The 17,947-nt window shown below is 46.9% G+C and overlaps 1 protein-coding gene across 1 annotated transcript; it reads left to right on the forward strand.

The window, feature by feature from the left end:
* The first annotated feature begins 13 nt into the window (after nucleotides 1–13).
* On the forward strand, nucleotides 14–15,672 carry GTF3C4 (general transcription factor IIIC subunit 4). The gene is made up of 5 exons (XM_088460500.1): nucleotides 14–436; nucleotides 1,921–3,705; nucleotides 6,459–6,589; nucleotides 11,084–11,172; nucleotides 13,792–15,672. The coding sequence occupies exons 1-5, from the start codon at nucleotides 161–163 to the stop codon at nucleotides 13,854–13,856; spliced, it is 2,346 nt and encodes a 781-aa protein (XP_088316626.1). The 5' UTR covers nucleotides 14–160; the 3' UTR covers nucleotides 13,857–15,672.
* The last annotated feature ends 2,275 nt before the right edge of the window (nucleotides 15,673–17,947 follow it).

Genomic DNA, 17,947 nt, shown 5'->3' on the forward strand with positions numbered 1-17,947 from the left:
AGTCAGCATGGGATTGAATGGGATTTCCAAGCAGGCAATGTCAGGGGCAGCCTGGTTGCCTTGGCAGCTGGGGTCTTCCCTGCCTCACGTCGCGCCGGGTGCTGGCAGCGCATTGTTGGCAGCAGTACTGGCACACAGTGTCTGTCTGTAGCGGGGGAGGATGGCAGAGAAGGGGCAGCAGCTGCCGCCGGGAGCGGACACGGAGCCCCGGCCCAGCTTTCGGCTGACTGTCACCAGGCGGGAGCCGGCGGTGCGGCTGCTGCACCCGGTGACCGGGCTGGAGCCGCTGTCCTGGTCGGAGGATCACCGTCTGTCCGTGTGCACCGGCAGCAACGTCTCCGTTCTGGAGCAGGTGTGCGATATTCACGGCAGCAACCCGGAGATCGCCCTGCACCGCACCTGCGTGCCCGTCCCGCCCCAGACCTGCATCCTCCGGGTAAGGCGCCGGGGACAGGCTCCGGGGGGGGCATGATGTGACAGCAGAGGGCGGGTACCGGGGACTGCCAGTCCCCCACCAGGATCAGCTGCGGATGGTATTGCACGGCACCATCAGGGGGGAGAGCAGGCACAGTAACGGAGGGACGGGAGGGCCCCTTACATCTATAGGAATTAGGAAGAGGTCACAGCCGGGGCCTGGGACAAGTGTGAGTGTGTATTGTGTCACGTATCGGTGTACCGCTCATGTAGCGCAGGTGTGAGAGTGTGTCGCTGTGCGTAGCGCAGGTGTGAGAGTGTGTCGCTGTGCGTAGCGTAGGTGTGAGAGTGTGTCGCTGTGCGTAGCGTAGGTGTGAGAGTGTGTCGCTGTGCGTAGCGCAGGTGTGTGTGTCGCTGTGCGTAGCGCAGGTGTGAGAGTGTGTCGCTGTGCGTAGCGTAGGTGTGAGAGTGTGTCGCTGTGCGTAGCGCAGGTGTGAGAGTGTGTCGCTGTGCGTAGCGTAGGTGTGTGTGTGTGTGGCTGTGCGTAGCGCAGGTGTGAGTGTGTCGCTGTGCGTAGCGCAGGTGTGAGTGTGTCGCTGTGCGTAGCGCAGGTGTGAGTGTCGCTGTGCGTAGCGCAGGTGTGTGTGTGTCGCTGTGCGTAGCGCAGGTGTGAGTGTGTCGCTGTGCGTAGCGCAGGTGTGAGTGTGTCGCTGTGCGTAGCGTAGGTGTGTGTATGTCGCTTTGCGTAGCGCAGGTGTGTGTGTGTCGCTGTGCGTAGCGCAGGTGTGAGTGTGTCGCTGTGCGTAGCGCAGGTGAGTGTGTCGCTGTGCGTAGCGCAGGTGTGATTGTGTCGCTGTGCGTAGCGCAGGTGTGTGTGTCGCTGTGCGTAGCGCAGGTGTGAGTGTGTTGCTGTGCGTAGCGTAGGTGTGAGAGTGTCGCCGTACGAATCGCTACCCGTGGCTGAGCATTGAAGTCGTGCCAAGCATCTTGTGCCATTTGGCGCAAATGCAATTTTTCAGTAATCTCTACGTGCTTTTAAATACAGTGTAGAAAATCATAACCCAGAGCAACTAATGTATCTGTGTCTTAAACTGGGTATACATAATACGTTTTGTGACCCAGCAATGAAACGACGCAATGTACTGATACATCTCGTGTGCCGTACACACACTGCACAATCCGGTGTACGACGACGAAATGTATAATTCCAGCATGACATTGTTCATTCTATCGTCCCATCCGCTGTACAGCACAGCAGATGGGATAGTGTGCGATGAATGACCCTCATGAAAACGCAATCGGGCGTACACCCTGAACGATCTGTATGATATATCATAAAAAATCCGCAATGGAACGATATATCATACGACGTATCATATAGTGTGTACCCAGTTTTACCTGTCTTTTAGAGCTAAATGGGAATTTTGCAATGCTTATGCCATCTACGTTTAATTTCAGGCACACTTCAATCCATATATTGAATTAACATTCCCTCTCTTCTTTCAGATTGGTTCACCAAATGAAGTGGAACAATGTAGGACGAGGTTTGCCCGATCAAAAGATCCGACAGTCAGCCAGAAGTTTATGCTAGACAGAGTCTTCAATCCAGATGGGAAGACGCTGCCCCCCTTGCAAGGATACAAGTACGCCTGCTGGTCTCCCGTGGGCTGCGACGCCAATGGGAGGTGCGTCTTGGCTGCCCTAACACTGGATAACCGGCTGATCGTCCGTGCAAACTTTGACCGGCTGCAATGGAAACAGCTGGCTGACTTAACGGAAATATATGGTGAGCGCCTTGCTCAGAGCAACTACACAGTGACTGAAAATGCCACCCATGCAGAATTAGATGACTTTCCAGAGTTCGAAAGGCGCCACAGCATGCAGACCCCCGTGAGGATGGAGTGGTCAGGCATATGCACCACTCAAGAGATACTGGAAAACAATACGTGCCGAGACGTCGGCACAGTGCTTTTGGCCGTGCTCTTTGAAAATGGTAACGTTGCAGTGTGGCAGTTTCAGCTCCCCATGAAAGACAGCTCTTCCATTATTTCCTGCAACACGATTGTGTCGGGCATTGAATCTCCCAGTGTCTTGTCGTGGTGGGAGTACGAGCACAGCAACCGTAAAATGAGTGGACTAATAGTCGGCAGCAGTTTGGGCCCTGTCAAAATCATTCCAGTGAATTTAAAGGCAGTCAAGGGGTATTTCACGTTGCGGCAACCGGTGGTCCTCTGGCAAGAGACCGATCGTCTGCCAGTCCAAAGTATCAAGTGTATAGCACTTTATCACCCTTACCAAAAATGTAGCTGCAGCCTTGTGGTGGCGGCACGCGGATGTTACGTTTTCTGGTGTTTACTGTTGATATCAAAAGCCGGTCTCAATGTTCACAATTCCCATGTGACCGGACTTCATTCTCTGCCCATCGTTTCTATGGCTGTCGACCGACAGAATGGGACCATTTATACGTGTTCTATTGATGGCAAAGTCCAACAGCTGATACCCATCTTCACAAACGTCGCTTTGAAGTTCGAACACCAACTCATAAAGTTGTCCGATATGTTTGGCATGGTGAAATCTCACGGGATTGCTGTGAGCCCCTACGGGGCCTACCTAGCTTGCATTACCTCAGAAGGTATGACCAACGGAATTCATTCGGTGAACAAAAACTTTCAGGTTAGTTTTGTGGCCCTCAAGACGTTTGAGGAAGCAGCGGCCCAGCTCTTGGAGAGCTCTAGCCAAAATCTGTTCCGGCAGATGGACCTGACAGACCTGGTGCGCTGGAAGATCCTGAAAGACAAGATCATCCCTCAGTTTTTGATGGATGCCTTGGACAAAAAGATCGAGGGAGGACCATTGTTCTTTTGGCGGTTCCGTCTTTTTCTTTTGAGAATTTGGCACCAGTCATTCAAGAAAACTTCATCTGAGATGGTGTGGAAGCCATCTCATAAGGAACCTAAGGTTTCAAAGCCCGAAGACAGTTGTTTTGTAGAGGACAGCATAATGGAGGAGAAGGACCAGGATGAGGAGGGACACATGGGCAAGAGAAGTCCTAGTAAAACATCAAGAGACACTCCAGGACCTGATGTGGATTGTTCATCGGCTGAAGATGGACTACTTGAAATCCAGCAGAAAATTGACGCCGTGGAAGGACATTTAATCCGGGAACACATGAAACATGTCCTGGGGGAAGTCTATCTACACACGGGCATCACTGAATATACAAGTATTCCCACACGTGGCGTCTGCGCTTATCTACTGGCTAATAGGGACAGTGATGACAGGACAGCACAGGTGCTTATCCTAGTTAGTTATTCCGTTGTCTGTGTCTCTGTTTGTTTTTTACAGCATGTGTGTGTTACTGCTCTCATTATACTGCACTATCTGACGGCTGAGAACGATGGTCGCAGTATTTCATTTATACCAGTCATCTACCATTTCGGAGGCTAAACCAATTTTTTATGTTCTCAGCTTGGAATTAATTTTTTGATCTTCCATAAAATGACACACCTAATATCAAACACGTACACGTAACCATAGTTATAGCCACTGGTCTAGGGTAGAGTTAGTGCTTCCCAATATCTAACAATTGGGCACCTAGTGTTCATTCTAGCAGGCAGGAAAGAGGAAATGCACAGGGTTGTGACCGGTGCGGGGTGCTAGAATGAACACTAGGCAACACATTAATGTCCGAAAACGAGTTCTAGAGCAAAGTGGATAATAACCAATAAAAGAAATGTTCCATTTATACAATTCAGTTTCTTTGCTAAACCTAAATGCAAGTAGTACTAAAATAGTACTCTCTGAATTACATGGTTAACAATTATGCCAATGGTGCCAGTGCAAATAGCATGTTATTGATCCCCCGATGCTCACGAAATAAAAGCGGGGAATAAATACACACCAAATCTAATGCTGGTGGCGTTCCTACATATTTGCAGTGAGACCTCCTTATTGAACATACAAAAGTTCTGGCTCCACGTATACCTTGTCTTCCAATAGTATAGCTGTGCCCACGTCCCATGTCCATCAAAGTAGTAACTAACTTCTGGGTAGAATCCTTAATAGCCAAACACCTGAATGTGACTACATAATTACTTGTTGAGTTCTGGTGGCCACCGTACCTAGTTTCTTGGACTGGCGCGTTTCACCGCCTTAAGGCGATTTCCCCAGAGAACGGTAGTCTCTTGAAATGTCTGGCACACTGTTGGTTTAGCCACAAAATGACTATTTCCGGTTGCGAGGGATATGGATACACATTAATGTCTGTAGGATATGTAGTATATGTTTAAACCATTTTCCATTACAGACCTCCTCTCCAAACTAGTAGTACCAGGGGTCCCCCCACTAATCCAAATAATGGAGGCAGTAGTCTTATGATCCCAAGTGATGACTCTTTGACCTACCTTAGAAACCTTTATTATTTGTAAAATTACAAGAGAGAGGTAGTATTGTAAAGTGGGGAACTAAAAGTATCTACTAAAATGTAACCTTATTACATGAATTAAAAGCGAAGTATTAAAACCAAAATGTGAAGTGATATGTACTTGTATCATGTATGTTATATTATCAGTTAAAAATTGGACATCTCAAATATAGGATATTCATCCCAGTCCTTGGAATGTGGGCCTTGAGCTAGAACGCAGTTTTTGGTATTGGAGATGTATTATTATCCAGGTCAATTATCATCCTCAATTTATTGGTGGATACCTCTCCAAACCCTCTATACCTGAAAATTCACTACTGTCCGCTAGTGGCTCTTATATAGTCTGAATCCTGCTGGTTACTAGAATGGAAATGTCGTCATGTAACTACACATAGTAACTACATTTCCTGTTACAAAGATGCTGATCTTTGTGCAACTGGGATCAATCTCCACCGCCATTCACTCTGCTGTTCTCAGCAGCTCTACACAGAGACTATGCAAAACCCCACACAGACACAGGGAGAACATACAAACTTCACACAGATAAGACCAGAATGGAACCCAAGCAATATGAGAAAGCAATGCTTGCCCCTGTGCCACTAAGCTGCCAAATATGTTATAGAACTTGAAATGTTTATGACTGTTTATTATTTTTTTATTATGTGTGAGTGAAAACTTTTTTCCTGTGCAGTAGACCAAAGGGGGAGATTCAATTGTTTTATCTCGCCTAAACCTGTCTAAATTCCTGGTTTCGTGCGCCCAAAACCGGGACTTTCTCGTGATTGGATGGCCGTGGAGCCACTTGTATTGGCTGCTTCACTGTTATACTGGGTACAAACTGGGTGCTATATCGGCCATTACATCGACGGGTGGTGTGTACCCCTGCTATGTCTGAATTATGTTGTTCACAGACATATCACCTCGGCTGTTCTGCACAGCCGATGGCCAATTATATGCAGATATATCGGCGTGTCTGGCTGCTTGTACTGATGGTCCGCCGCCTGCCCGTACACTTGCCGCAGGGACTGACATCGCAGCTGGGGCAGGCAGATTCAATTCAAATGCCCGCCCAGATGTGACGTCAGGATGACATGTTGACAGGCCGATCGGTAAGTGTGTATACTTACCTGAATTGGCCGCTCGGTCGGTGCGACGGCCAGTCAGCCGTCAAGTCGACATAGTGTGTACCCAGCTTTACTTAGTCTCTTCCACTTAAAAAACAAACAAACAAAATATTCACTGGTGCAAATGAACGCGTCGACTTCTTCATAGCAGCAAGGGAGGGAGTCGGAGGGAGGGTCGGTTGTCTGGTGGGCATGCTCTTCAGTAAAGACTCTCCTTCCCCCCATCCTCCTCCTGCTCTAATGACAGGCTAGCATGGGGGCAGCTTCCGGAAAACATGGCGGGTATTGCCAGTGCCAGTGGTCGCAGCTTTGATGACATGACTTCTCGCTGACGGTAGGGGGTAGCTGTCGGTATGTGTGCTGGACACTCGGAATTAGGAGACCAATATCAGTATCCCTCTTATATTGTTCCATCGTTATTATTGTACGTCCAGTATGTCAGGAAAGTGACGTAGGTTTTGTTGAGTGACCGTTTCCCCTCTGTCTGTGCTGTACAGGTGCTTATTGGTCACGTAGAGAAGAAGATGAATAAGCAGACCTTTCCCGAGTACTGCAGCTTATGTAAAGAAGTCTTACCGTTCACCGATAGCAAGAAGGCGGTCTGCCCTAACGGGCACCTGTGGCTGAGGTAAGAGGCCCTTGGCGGGGGAAATCGGCCTGCAAAGTTTTGGGTGGGTATAATGAGATACATGTGTGTTATCTGGTATCCAGAGGGCTCGGGAAACTAATGAAAGATGGCGTCATTAGTGCCATAAACACTGATTGCTAGCCACACGTAGGACTGAAAGCAGCTGCGGTGTTAATATAAATGGATTGCAAGCGGAATGCTACTGCGACTATATGTACGTCCCAATGCGCACGCATCACTACACTTGTGCGAAAGAGTAGCGTCGTCCTTTGTCACTGGCACTTACGCTTGCCCCATGCTCTGGGCAGGAGATCCATCTGAATGTCCTGACCAGAATGCGTATGTATGACTCCGAATAGTATGTAACTGTGGTGACACATCCACAAAAGCGCTTTGCCTGCATTCGCATTGTTGCCACCCAGATAGGCTCATTTGGCAGCTGATCAGGAACATAAGAGATCCCTACCACTCTGTACCGTGCATGTGTGTGCCACCCGGGGCGCAATGCGCAGTATGTCTACTAACGCTAGATGCGTCCGCTTCTAAAGTTGCGTGCAACTTTGGGCCCCAAATGTCTCACTTTTTAGTCCACTGTGAGGAGCGCTGATGCACAGGGCATTGTCATATATAGAGAGATGTCATCAATGGCTTCCCATACAGTCCCTGACAAGACTGTCAGATGAGGAATACATTTCAGGAGTGGTTAGTGGTCAATCTAGCACCATGCAACTGTCTCAGCCCGTGCAGTTCCCCTTTTCCTGCTTGGGATGTCACTCCTCTGCTCTGGTGCTTCTGGCAATCTCAGCTGATGCAACAAACTGCTGATATACAGACCAGAGTGTGCTAGAAGCACCAGAGCAAACGGCGACACCCCAGACAGGAAAGAGGAACTGCATAGGTTGTGACAGGTGCATGGTGCTAGAATGAACTCTACGCGGTTGCAGAGAACCTTTCCTTCAGCCACTGTGAGGAGTGCTGCTACACTAGATAATGAGGGGATACTCATGCAGTCACTGTGAGGAGTGCTGCTACACAAGATAATGAGGAGGGGATACTCATGCAGTCACTGTGAGGAGTGCTGCTACACAAGATAATGAGGAGGGGATACTCATGCAGTCACTGTGAGGAGTGCTGCTACACAAGATAATGAGGAGGGGATACTCATGCAGTCACTGTGAGGAGTGCTGCTACACAATATGAGGAGGTTACGCTCATTTAGCCACTGTGAGGAGAGGATGCTACACAAGATCATAAGGAGGGGAAACTCATACAGTCACTGTGAGGAGTGCTGCTACACAAGATCATAAGGAGGGGATGCTCATGCAGTCACTGTGAGGAGTGCTGCTACACAAGATCATAAGGAGGGGATGCTCATGCAGTCACTGTGAGGAGTGCTGCTACACAAGATAATGAGGGGATACTCATGCAGTCACTGTGAGGAGTGCTGCTACACTAGATAATGAGGGGATACTCATGCAGTCACTGTGAGGAGTGCTGCTACACAAGATAATGAGGAGGAGATACTCATGCAGTCACTGTGAGGAGTGCTGCTACACTAGATAATGAGGAGGAGATACTCATGCAGTCACTGTGAGGAGTGCTGCTACACAAGGTAATGAGGAGAGGATGCTCATGCATCAGTGGTGAGGAGTGCTGCTACACAAGATAATGAGGGGATGCTCATGCAGTCACTGTGAGGAGAGGATGCTACACAAGATCATAAGGAGGGGATACTCATGCAGTCATTGTGAGGAGTGCTGCTACACTAGATAATGAGGAGGAGATACTCATGCAGTCACTGTGAGGAGTGCTGCTACACAAGGTAATGAGGAGGAGATACTCATGCAGTCACTGTGAGGAGTGCTGCTACACAAGGTAATGAGGAGAGGATGCTCATGCATCAGTGGTGAGGAGTGCTGCTACACAAGATAATGAGGGATGCTCATGCAGTCACTGTGAGGAGAGGATGCTACACAATATAATGAGGAGGGGATACTCATGCAGTCACTGTGAGGAGAGGATGCTACACAATATAATGAGGAGGGGATACTCATGCAGTCACTGTGAGGAGTGCTGCTACACAAGATAATGAGGGGATACTCATGCAGTCACTGTGAGGAGTGCTGCTACACAAGATAATGAGGGGATGCTCATGCAGTCACTGTGAGGAGTGCTGCTACACAAGATAATGAGGAGGGGATACTCATGCAGTCACTGTGAGGAGTGCTGCTACACAAGATAATGAGGGGATGCTCATGCAGTCACTGTGAGGAGTGCTGCTACACAAGATAATGAGGGGATACTCATGCAGTCACTGTGAGGAGTGCTGCTACACAATATAATGAGAGGATACCCATGCAGTCACTGTGAGGAGTGCTGCTACACAAGATCATAAGGAGGGGATGCTCATGCAGTCACTGTGAGGAGTGCTACTATACAAGATAATGGGATGCTCATGCAGTCACTGTGAGGAGTGCTGCTACACAAGATAATGAGGGGATGCTCATGCAGTCACTGTGAGGAGTGCTGCTACACAAGATAATGAGGGGATACTCATGCAGTCACTGTGAGGAGTGCTGCTACACAATATAATGAGAGGATACCCATGCAGTCACTGTGAGGAGTGCTGCTACACAAGATCATAAGGAGGGGATGCTCATGCAGTCACTGTGAGGAGTGCTGCTACACTAGATAATGAGGAGGAGATACTCATGCAGTCACTGTGAGGAGTGCTGCTACACAAGATAATGAGGGGATGCTCATGCAGTCACTGTGAGGAGTGCTGCTACACTAGATAATGAGGGGATGCTCATTCAGCCACTGTGAGGAGTGCTGCTACACAATATCATAATGAGGGGATGCTCATGCAGTCACTATCATGAGTTCTGCTATATAAGATAATGAGGAGAGGATGCTCATGCAGTCACTGTGAGGAGTGCTGCTACACAAGGTAATGAGGAGAGGATGCTCATGCATCAGTGGTGAGGAGTGCTGCCCACAAGATAAGGAGGGGATGCTCATTCAGTCACTGTGAGGAGTGCTGCTATACAAGATAATGAGGGGATACTCATGCAGTCACTGTGAGGAGTGCTGCTACACTAGATAATGAGGGGATGCTCATGCAGTCACTGTGAGGAGTGCTGCTACACAAGATGAGAGGATACTTATGCAGTCACTGTGAGGAGTGCTGCTACCCAAGATAATGAGGGGATACTCATGCAGTCACTGTGAGGAGTGCTGCTACACTAGATAATGAGGAGGGGATACTCATGCAGTCACTGTGAGGAGTGCTGCTACACTAGATAATGAGGGGATGCTCATGCAGTCACTGTGAGGAGTGCTGCTACACAAGATGAGAGGATACTTATGCAGTCACTGTGAGGAGTGCTGCTACACTAGGTAATGAGGGGATGCTCATGCAGTCACTGTGAGGAGTGCTGCTACACTAGATAATGAGGAGGAGATACTCATGCAGTCACTGTGAGGAGTGCTGCTACACTAGATAATGAGGAGGAGATACTCATGCAGTCACTGTGAGGAGTGCTGCTACACTAGATAATGAGGAGGAGATACTCATGCAGTCACTGTGAGGAGTGCTGCTACACTAGATAATGAGGAGGAGATACTCATGCAGTCACTGTGAGGAGTGCTGCTACACTAGATAATGAGGAGATACTCATGCAGTCACTGCGAGGAGTGCTGCTACGCAGGATTATGAGGAGGGTATACTCATGCAGTCACTGTGAGGAGTGTTGCTACGCAGGATAATGAGGGGATACTCAATGCAGTCACTGTGAGGAGTGCTGCTACACTAGATAATGAGGGTATACTCATGCAGTCACTGTGAGGAGTGCTGCTACGCAGGATAATGAGGGGATACCCATGCAGTCACTGTGAGGAGGCCTTTGTTAAGGGCATTGTGGGGAATGGCTTTATATAAATGTGTGTAAGAAGATTTTAGACATGGGGCATTCCACATCTTTATTATATGGGTACATTCATTAACCTTCATCTTAATTCATTTTAACTGATGATCTTTAGAAATTGTGCATGGGGGGGGGTCTATGCATCAATGCCAACATGGAGTAAAGAGGAGCCTATTCCCACTCTTAGTTATTTGGGGGTGTGGCTGGAGGAGGAGTCATGGCAGAGCCCGGACGTGCACACATGCAGCCTGTTGCACCGTTCTCCCATCAGCTCTGAGGTGGGGATGTCAGTTCTGCTCCGTGTTTGAGAAGAAGTGTGTTATATATGTAATACATAATGTAATACGGGTGGCCAGCACTGCACCACAAAGCAGAGCACTAGGGAGCTATGTATTAGTACCTAGAGCCCTATTTATACAAACCGCACAATCGGGTGGTCCGCAGAGCGTCTGATTGACTGACTGGATACCAACTTGTTTTTAAAATAAAAAGCATGAAATTCTGCGCAGTATTTGTTACTCCTTGTACTTCCCACGTTATACGGTCCTATTTACATGTTATTTTCTAGGTGTTTCCTGACGTTCCAGGCCTGCCAGAATCTAGAGTATCGGAGATGCTTGCTCCATGACAGTATTGCGAGGCACCCTGTTACTGAAGGTAACCCATCTTATGTACACAGACCACCATAACATGGTAAAGCTTAGCTAGAGATGTGTCCTCCATACACCTCGCCACAATACGCCATGCGGCGTGAGAAGCCTGGTGCGAGTGATCCGCCAGCTCCCTTGGGACTGGGATTGCGCTGAGCGTATTTTTCGTATATATTTTTCCTCCCTGAAAATGGTTCTTAGTCGCAAACAGATGCGACACTGCTTCACGAGACTGCGCTGATTAATGTGATACGCAACATTTGTAAATCTGTGTGTGACACGCGCAAGCCCTCGAGTGGCCAGCCCAGGGACTGCGTGGACATACGTACGCAGTCTGCTGGTCTCACAAGCCGGCCAGCCAGCGTAAGCTAAGGCTTACTCAGCTGGCCGGCCGTCCACCATCATAACCACCGATTGTCTCGATGGTGATCCCATCCTGCGACCTACGTCGCAGTGCTGGGATTGCAAATGCAGCAGGGGGTGTCATACGCCACCTGCTACATTTGCATTCGCTTGTGTGTAGCTTTGCAAATGCGATCCTTGCTGAATTAGGCTCTGAGTCTGTATATGAAGCACAACGGAACTTGGCGTGGAAAAAGCTGCGGCCATAACATTATAGTAGCGTTCCCGCTAGGCTGTTTTAGCGGGGCGCGGCGCCCTGCCCTCCTTCCGGAGGGCAAAAAGCGCCCTGCCCTCACAGCCTGCGGGTGCTGTCTTCACCCGCTGGTCGCAGTGTCCCGCGGGTGGAGAAATGTGCGGTGACCCGGTCACCGCCGGAGAATATACGCCGGGCGCATGCGCCCGGCGTCTATTCTCCCTGCCTGCAAGCGCTTGAGGGCTGCCCGGCGTGTCCGTAAGTGCCGGGCACGCCCCCAAGAGTGACGAAAAGGGGACGCGTCTTATAGACACGCCCCTTTTCAATGGCCATGCCCCCTTTTCGGATGCGCGCACGAAGGTGCCCTCTCTGGCTCCGGCGCCCTGCCTGCCGCCGGAGCTGTAGTGAACGCTATTATAGCACTTCGTGGAGCAAGCCAAATCGGGCGGGACCTGGTGCGCCAATAAGGGAGACTGCAGCAATAGTGCGTGAGGAGACGTTTGTATAGACTTTTTAAGATATAGGACATATAAAATGTATCTGGTTGCCAGGAGTTACGGCAACGGTTTGCTAGGCACCAGTTATCATTAATGTCCCTTACTAGGGAGCGGAGATGGGAATGAACAGGATCTGCCACAGATCTTAGTGAGGGCTCTGATGCCTTTTGAGGTCTGCTGTATAGACTTAATGAATATTGAACGGAGAGAAGGGAAGCTCTGAAAGCCGCAACTAATTTCTCTCCAAATTCACTAGATAAAGCTTTGCTGGAATCTACTTCTGTCAGACTTGTCACAATCGGCATCTTTAAATGCTATAATTCAGCCATCATTGATTAGGAAACCCTTTTTTTTTGAGAACTTATTATAGTAAAGCTAAAACGGGAATATAACAAAGGGAACATTTTATTTATTTATATAGCGCACACATAGGACCTCATTCAGAGGCGCTCGCAAAAAGCGAGCGCTCGCTCTGAATGAGGGCGGCTGCTTTTTTTTTTTTAGAAGCCGGCCCCCTGGCCGCTCGCTAAGCTGTGGGTGACCAGGTGATGGTCGCGACCATCGGGCTTGCGACGAGACCCTTGTGGTAGGGTCTCGTCTGCCGCAAGCCCCAGTGAGCTTTCGGCTCTAATAGAGCCAGAAGCTCACTACTGACATCACTGGTGATGTCAGTAGGGCCGTCCAAAAACGGCAAGGAACGCCTCCGTTTGTCCAGCCACCCCCCACCTCCCAAAAAACGGGGCGCGCTGTCGATCAACATCGACAGACGCCCAATTTGTAGCGAGCCCCGGAGCGAGTTAATTTTTCACTCGCTACAGGGCTTGCGCACGCCATGCGTGCGCAATGCACAAACATCGACCCACTTGCGAGCGGGTCTGAATGAGACCCATAGTCCCGCAGCGCTTCAACAGAGAATTTTTGGCCATTCACATGCGATGATATTGTCAGCACAGAAACGTCTCACACACCGAGCAGTTCAGTAGGTACAAATATACATGTCGCGATATGGAATAAAGAGATCGAGAACCGTGGGGGGATGATAAAGTGTTGGAGACCACACTCGGAGCGGAACTGCTCCTTTTTAAAGCGCAAAATGAAAGGGGAATCAAAGACCTTTTGGCATCAAAGAGAACATTTTATAAAATACCTGGGGCTATATCTACTAAGCTGTTTTCCATGGTTTTGCCAGTGGCGTTTAAAACGGCAATAACACGAGTTACAAATCCAGCATTTTATGTTACGATTGTTTTTTAAATCTACCGGGTAAGACCACCTGAAAATCGGTAGCTTTGAAAAACAGTCCCCTGGGGTGAGTAAGGGGCTCTGAGGTTCCTGCAGGGGTCTGATAAGGGCAGAGAGACTTTGATAGACTGGCCAGCAATCAACCAATATGTGTATTAGGTGGCGAAAACATCAATACATATTTTATGACGGTAAAAAGAGACCGAGAACAGTAAAGTTTTCCAAAAATTTTTTAGTTGATGTTATATTGTGTTTTTTTTTTTCATCTTATATATTTTTTTTTTCCCATCAGACCTGGAGTGGATTAAGCGATTGCTGAAAGGACCCTGCACCCTTTGTGACTCTCCTGTTTTCTAGCACACTATCTGTGTATGTGTGGTAGTTCCCCGAGTACAGATTATGTACAGACCACTCTCACCAGCTCTTCATTATTTATTTATGAGTTTGTCCTAAAGTCGTTTTTAGCTCCTCCTGCATCGGGCGCGGAATACGGCGTATGACGGCCGAAAAAGTAGACCTACCATTTACTACAATAGCACATGTGGTGCAGCCAAATCCATCTTTCCTCAGTCCTTCTAAACTGCTAATAGCTGGTATCTGATTTGTAGGTTGTTATGGGTTACAGTACAAGATGGCTCTTTGCACTATACGTGGAGAAGATGGCCGCCGACTCCCAAACCTTCAAGCTGAAAAAGAAATTTCATAAGAAAAACATATCTGAGAATATATTAGGTTTTTATTTGTGCATGCTTATTTATCCACTATTGTGTGTATTATATACTGTAGGCAAAATTTACACCTTACTTACAACATTTCAGGCAAAACTGCTGGGGCCTATATATACCTTTGTGTTGTGTGTTAGCTTTTGCCTCATGGAGATAAGGAAATACATTTTGGTTGCCATACATTGATCATCGGACCTGCATGTGCTAAAATACAGCTTTAATGACTTTATTATCCATCAGCTTAAAAAGTACATTTTATAATCTTGGTTTTGGCGTCCGCTAAGTTGTAAGTAAATCTTAAAAGTGCCCCGGTCACCAATACTTATTGGAGGCAGCCATTTTGTGGGCGTTGCAAATATATTTTCTTAAGAGGTCAGCCTATAAATGTAATAGAATCTGGTGACACCATTTATTGCCACAAGTTTATATTATCATTGGTATCAGTTGTCATTTTGTACCTTAGCCATGTCATCTATTCCTAGTTAACTGGAAAGCTACATTGTCATAGATCGTGTCACGTCCATTTTGTACACTAGTGATGTCACTGGTTGCTAGTGAACGGATGGGTCACATTCTCATGACCACAAAATGGCTGCTTCCACAGAGCGCTGGCAACACTTTAAAACAGTCTACACTTTTCATGGGACTCAATTTAACTGAATTGTGTTTTTTGGGGGTTTTTTCCATATCTTTTTCTAAGGAAAAGGGTAAGCTATACAGACTGGTATTATATATGTGTTGTACATAATTTACTACCTATATAACAGTAGTAATGAAGTATTTGCAGTAACTGAACTATTTAGCAGACCTCACTAAATCAATATATTTAAAGTTTTCACAAAGGTACTGTATCTGATAGCAACCAAACCAGTATTTGCTTTCATTAGTGCAACTTGCACTAAACTGATCGCCACTAAAGCCAAATCGGTTACTAAGGATTATGCCATGTGACTTGAGCCTTTAAAAACTGTATCTCCTTTATAAAGTGGAAGGAGCCATTTTTTTTTCTGTGGCTGAACCAATACTCACGAGAGTGTAAGCCAAATTAAGCACAAATTAAAAGTGAAATGATGGCGGCACTGTAGTAATAAATACAGGTTCAGCCTATAAGATGGCTTCTCGCATCACCAGGAGACTTTTATGAAAACTGTTACACACACAACTGTAAAGAAAGTGGTTTCGCCCATAACAACTAATCCAGCTCTAGCTGTCATATCTCCGGTACAATTTGGAAAGTGAAAGCCGACATCCGATTGGTTGTCATGGGCAATGCCTGTTTTCTAGACTGTTACGCTTTTCATTGATGAACCTCGATGTCCTCTATACTGTCTCCTGTAAATATCTCTGTTTGTCCTTTATGTGAAAGTGTTTGTGTATATTTATAGAACAATTTTCTACATTTTCCCTGTAATTGATATAAAGCTGAATAAAGAGGTTTATACTACCGACATCCTATGTTTTCCTAGTCATTGGAATATGAGAAATTGGCTACCACTGTATATTCCACTATACGCCCATTACAGAACCACAGACAGAGAGAGGGGCCCTCCTACAGATTTTGGACTGGAACAAAAAGCCTATAATGTCCTCGCCACCCTCTGTTATAATGTTCAGGGGGAGTATTCTGGGGCACAATGTTATCTGGTTCTTTTCAATGGTGTGTGTGTGTGTGGTAACTTGATATAGGAGGACTAGGAAACGGAAGGGGGTGACTGCGTACCACTAGGCTATGATGTCACCCTCCTTCCAGTCATTCACTTTTTCCTTTGGAGCAGTGCACATACCTACCGACATATCGGATCCATGAATCGTCATGATGAGGGTGTGAAGCACCAGGCTGCCCTTTGGCAACTTCCTCCTAAACACGAGTATCAAAAGCTTCCAGGTTGTCTTTCAAAGTAACGTGCCGCAGTCCTCATCCCGTCTCTGTATACGCATATACTGCTGCTGCGGGCTGGTTACAGTGTGATTGAAAGGCTGAGGCCATTTTGGGGTTGTTGATGGGGAGGAGCGTCTAAAATACAGACTTGTCGCCGGCATTTTATAGTCGGGCCGAAGCCAGCAATTGCGTCTTCTGACACAGATTCACTGGCCTCGGTAGCTTATTTAAGGTGGGCATTCTTAGTACACTTGGGGTCACTGAGATGTCTGATGGTCCGCCTGATGTTCCCGATGGTGATCCGATGCTGAGTCTTCGGGCGCACGCAGTGAACCTGAGAACAGGTGAGCGTCTCAATTCAAACGACCACACCTCCGGCATTTACATCCCTTCTCGGATCGGCTGCTATTGAAGACGCAGCACCAATCGCTCCTTCCTCCATCTCTGAATCGGGCCTTAAATACGGATTAACCTGCAGCAATGACTGAGTTGTCGATGTTATATGCCCAATGGCTTATATCATATGGACAAAATCGTCTGCCCTTTAAAGATCACATGGACAATGGCCGTTCTGCTATCAGAGTGGCATTGGTGTTTTGGCTAGCATAGTGGTTCTCAAACTCGGTCCTCAGGACCCCACACAGTTCACATTTTCCAGGTCACTCAGCAGGTGCACAAGTGTAGTCATTACTCACTGACACATTTTACAAGAACCACAGGTGGAGCTAATTATTTAACTTGTGATTTTGTGAAGAGACCTGGAAAACATGCACTGTTTGGGGTCCTGAGGACCGAGTTTGAGAACCTGTGGGCTAGCTCATCCTGCTGACGACGTCATGAGCTGGTCTGCATACCTTGGGCTCCATTCCTCAGGCCGATCCTGCAGGCCGGGTGCTATGACTCAAATTATGATGATTTTTACCATACTGATAAGTATTCAATATTTTTTTATACCATTGCTTCATCTAATAATACCTTATTAAACTTTTCCTATATGTTTTTCATATAATGGTGGTGTGCTGGTCTCTTGTTGTAAGATGCTTTCGCAGATTACCTCAGGATTGTTGGACTAATAAATATATATCTTTTTTTTTATTTTTTTCATTTTGGCTTAGATTTTGATAATTATTATTTTCATCCTTTATTTAGTATGGTTCCTACCGGCATTCTTTCCTTTATCCATTCAACTGAATGTAAGACTCTTGTTTTTCTTTTTGGTTATGTTTTTATATGTGATATATGTAAATTAAAACTCCTAGTAAAATACTATACTATAAGAATGCATCATTCTATATCCACGTGAATAATCCGTATTGAGTAACCACTCCAACGAGCGGGGAGGAACATAGGGGTTCGGGTGGAAGAATTCTACCTCAGGTGTACCCTGATAAGTGACCCGTCACTATTGAAAATAAGGTTGTGAGGGAAGACCATACCGGTTCCATAATGTGCTCATAATTCATCTAATTTCGGTATACATACTTACCTCCGTAACTATATTATATGATTTATTACACTAGAGAGCGCTTGATTCTCACACTTTCCTAGACATATATATATACAGTCAGGTGAATAAATATTGGGTCATTGACAGAATTTTCATATTTTGGCCTCTATTCACCACCACAATGGCTTTGAAATGAAACAACAAAGATGTGCTTTAACTGCAGACTTTCAGATTTAATTTGAGGGTAATTACATCCAAATCAGGTGAACGGTGTAGGAATTACAACGGTTTCTATATGTGCCTCCCACTTTTTAAGGGGCCAAAAGTAATGGGACAAACTAAACAATCCTAAATCTAACTTTCACTTTTTAATACTTTGTTGCAAATCCTTTGCAGG

Source organism: Taudactylus pleione, unplaced genomic scaffold, assembly GCF_031769625.1.
Source record: "Taudactylus pleione unplaced genomic scaffold, aTauple2 ptg000003l, whole genome shotgun sequence".
NCBI classification, from domain to species: Eukaryota; Metazoa; Chordata; class Amphibia; order Anura; family Myobatrachidae; genus Taudactylus; species Taudactylus pleione.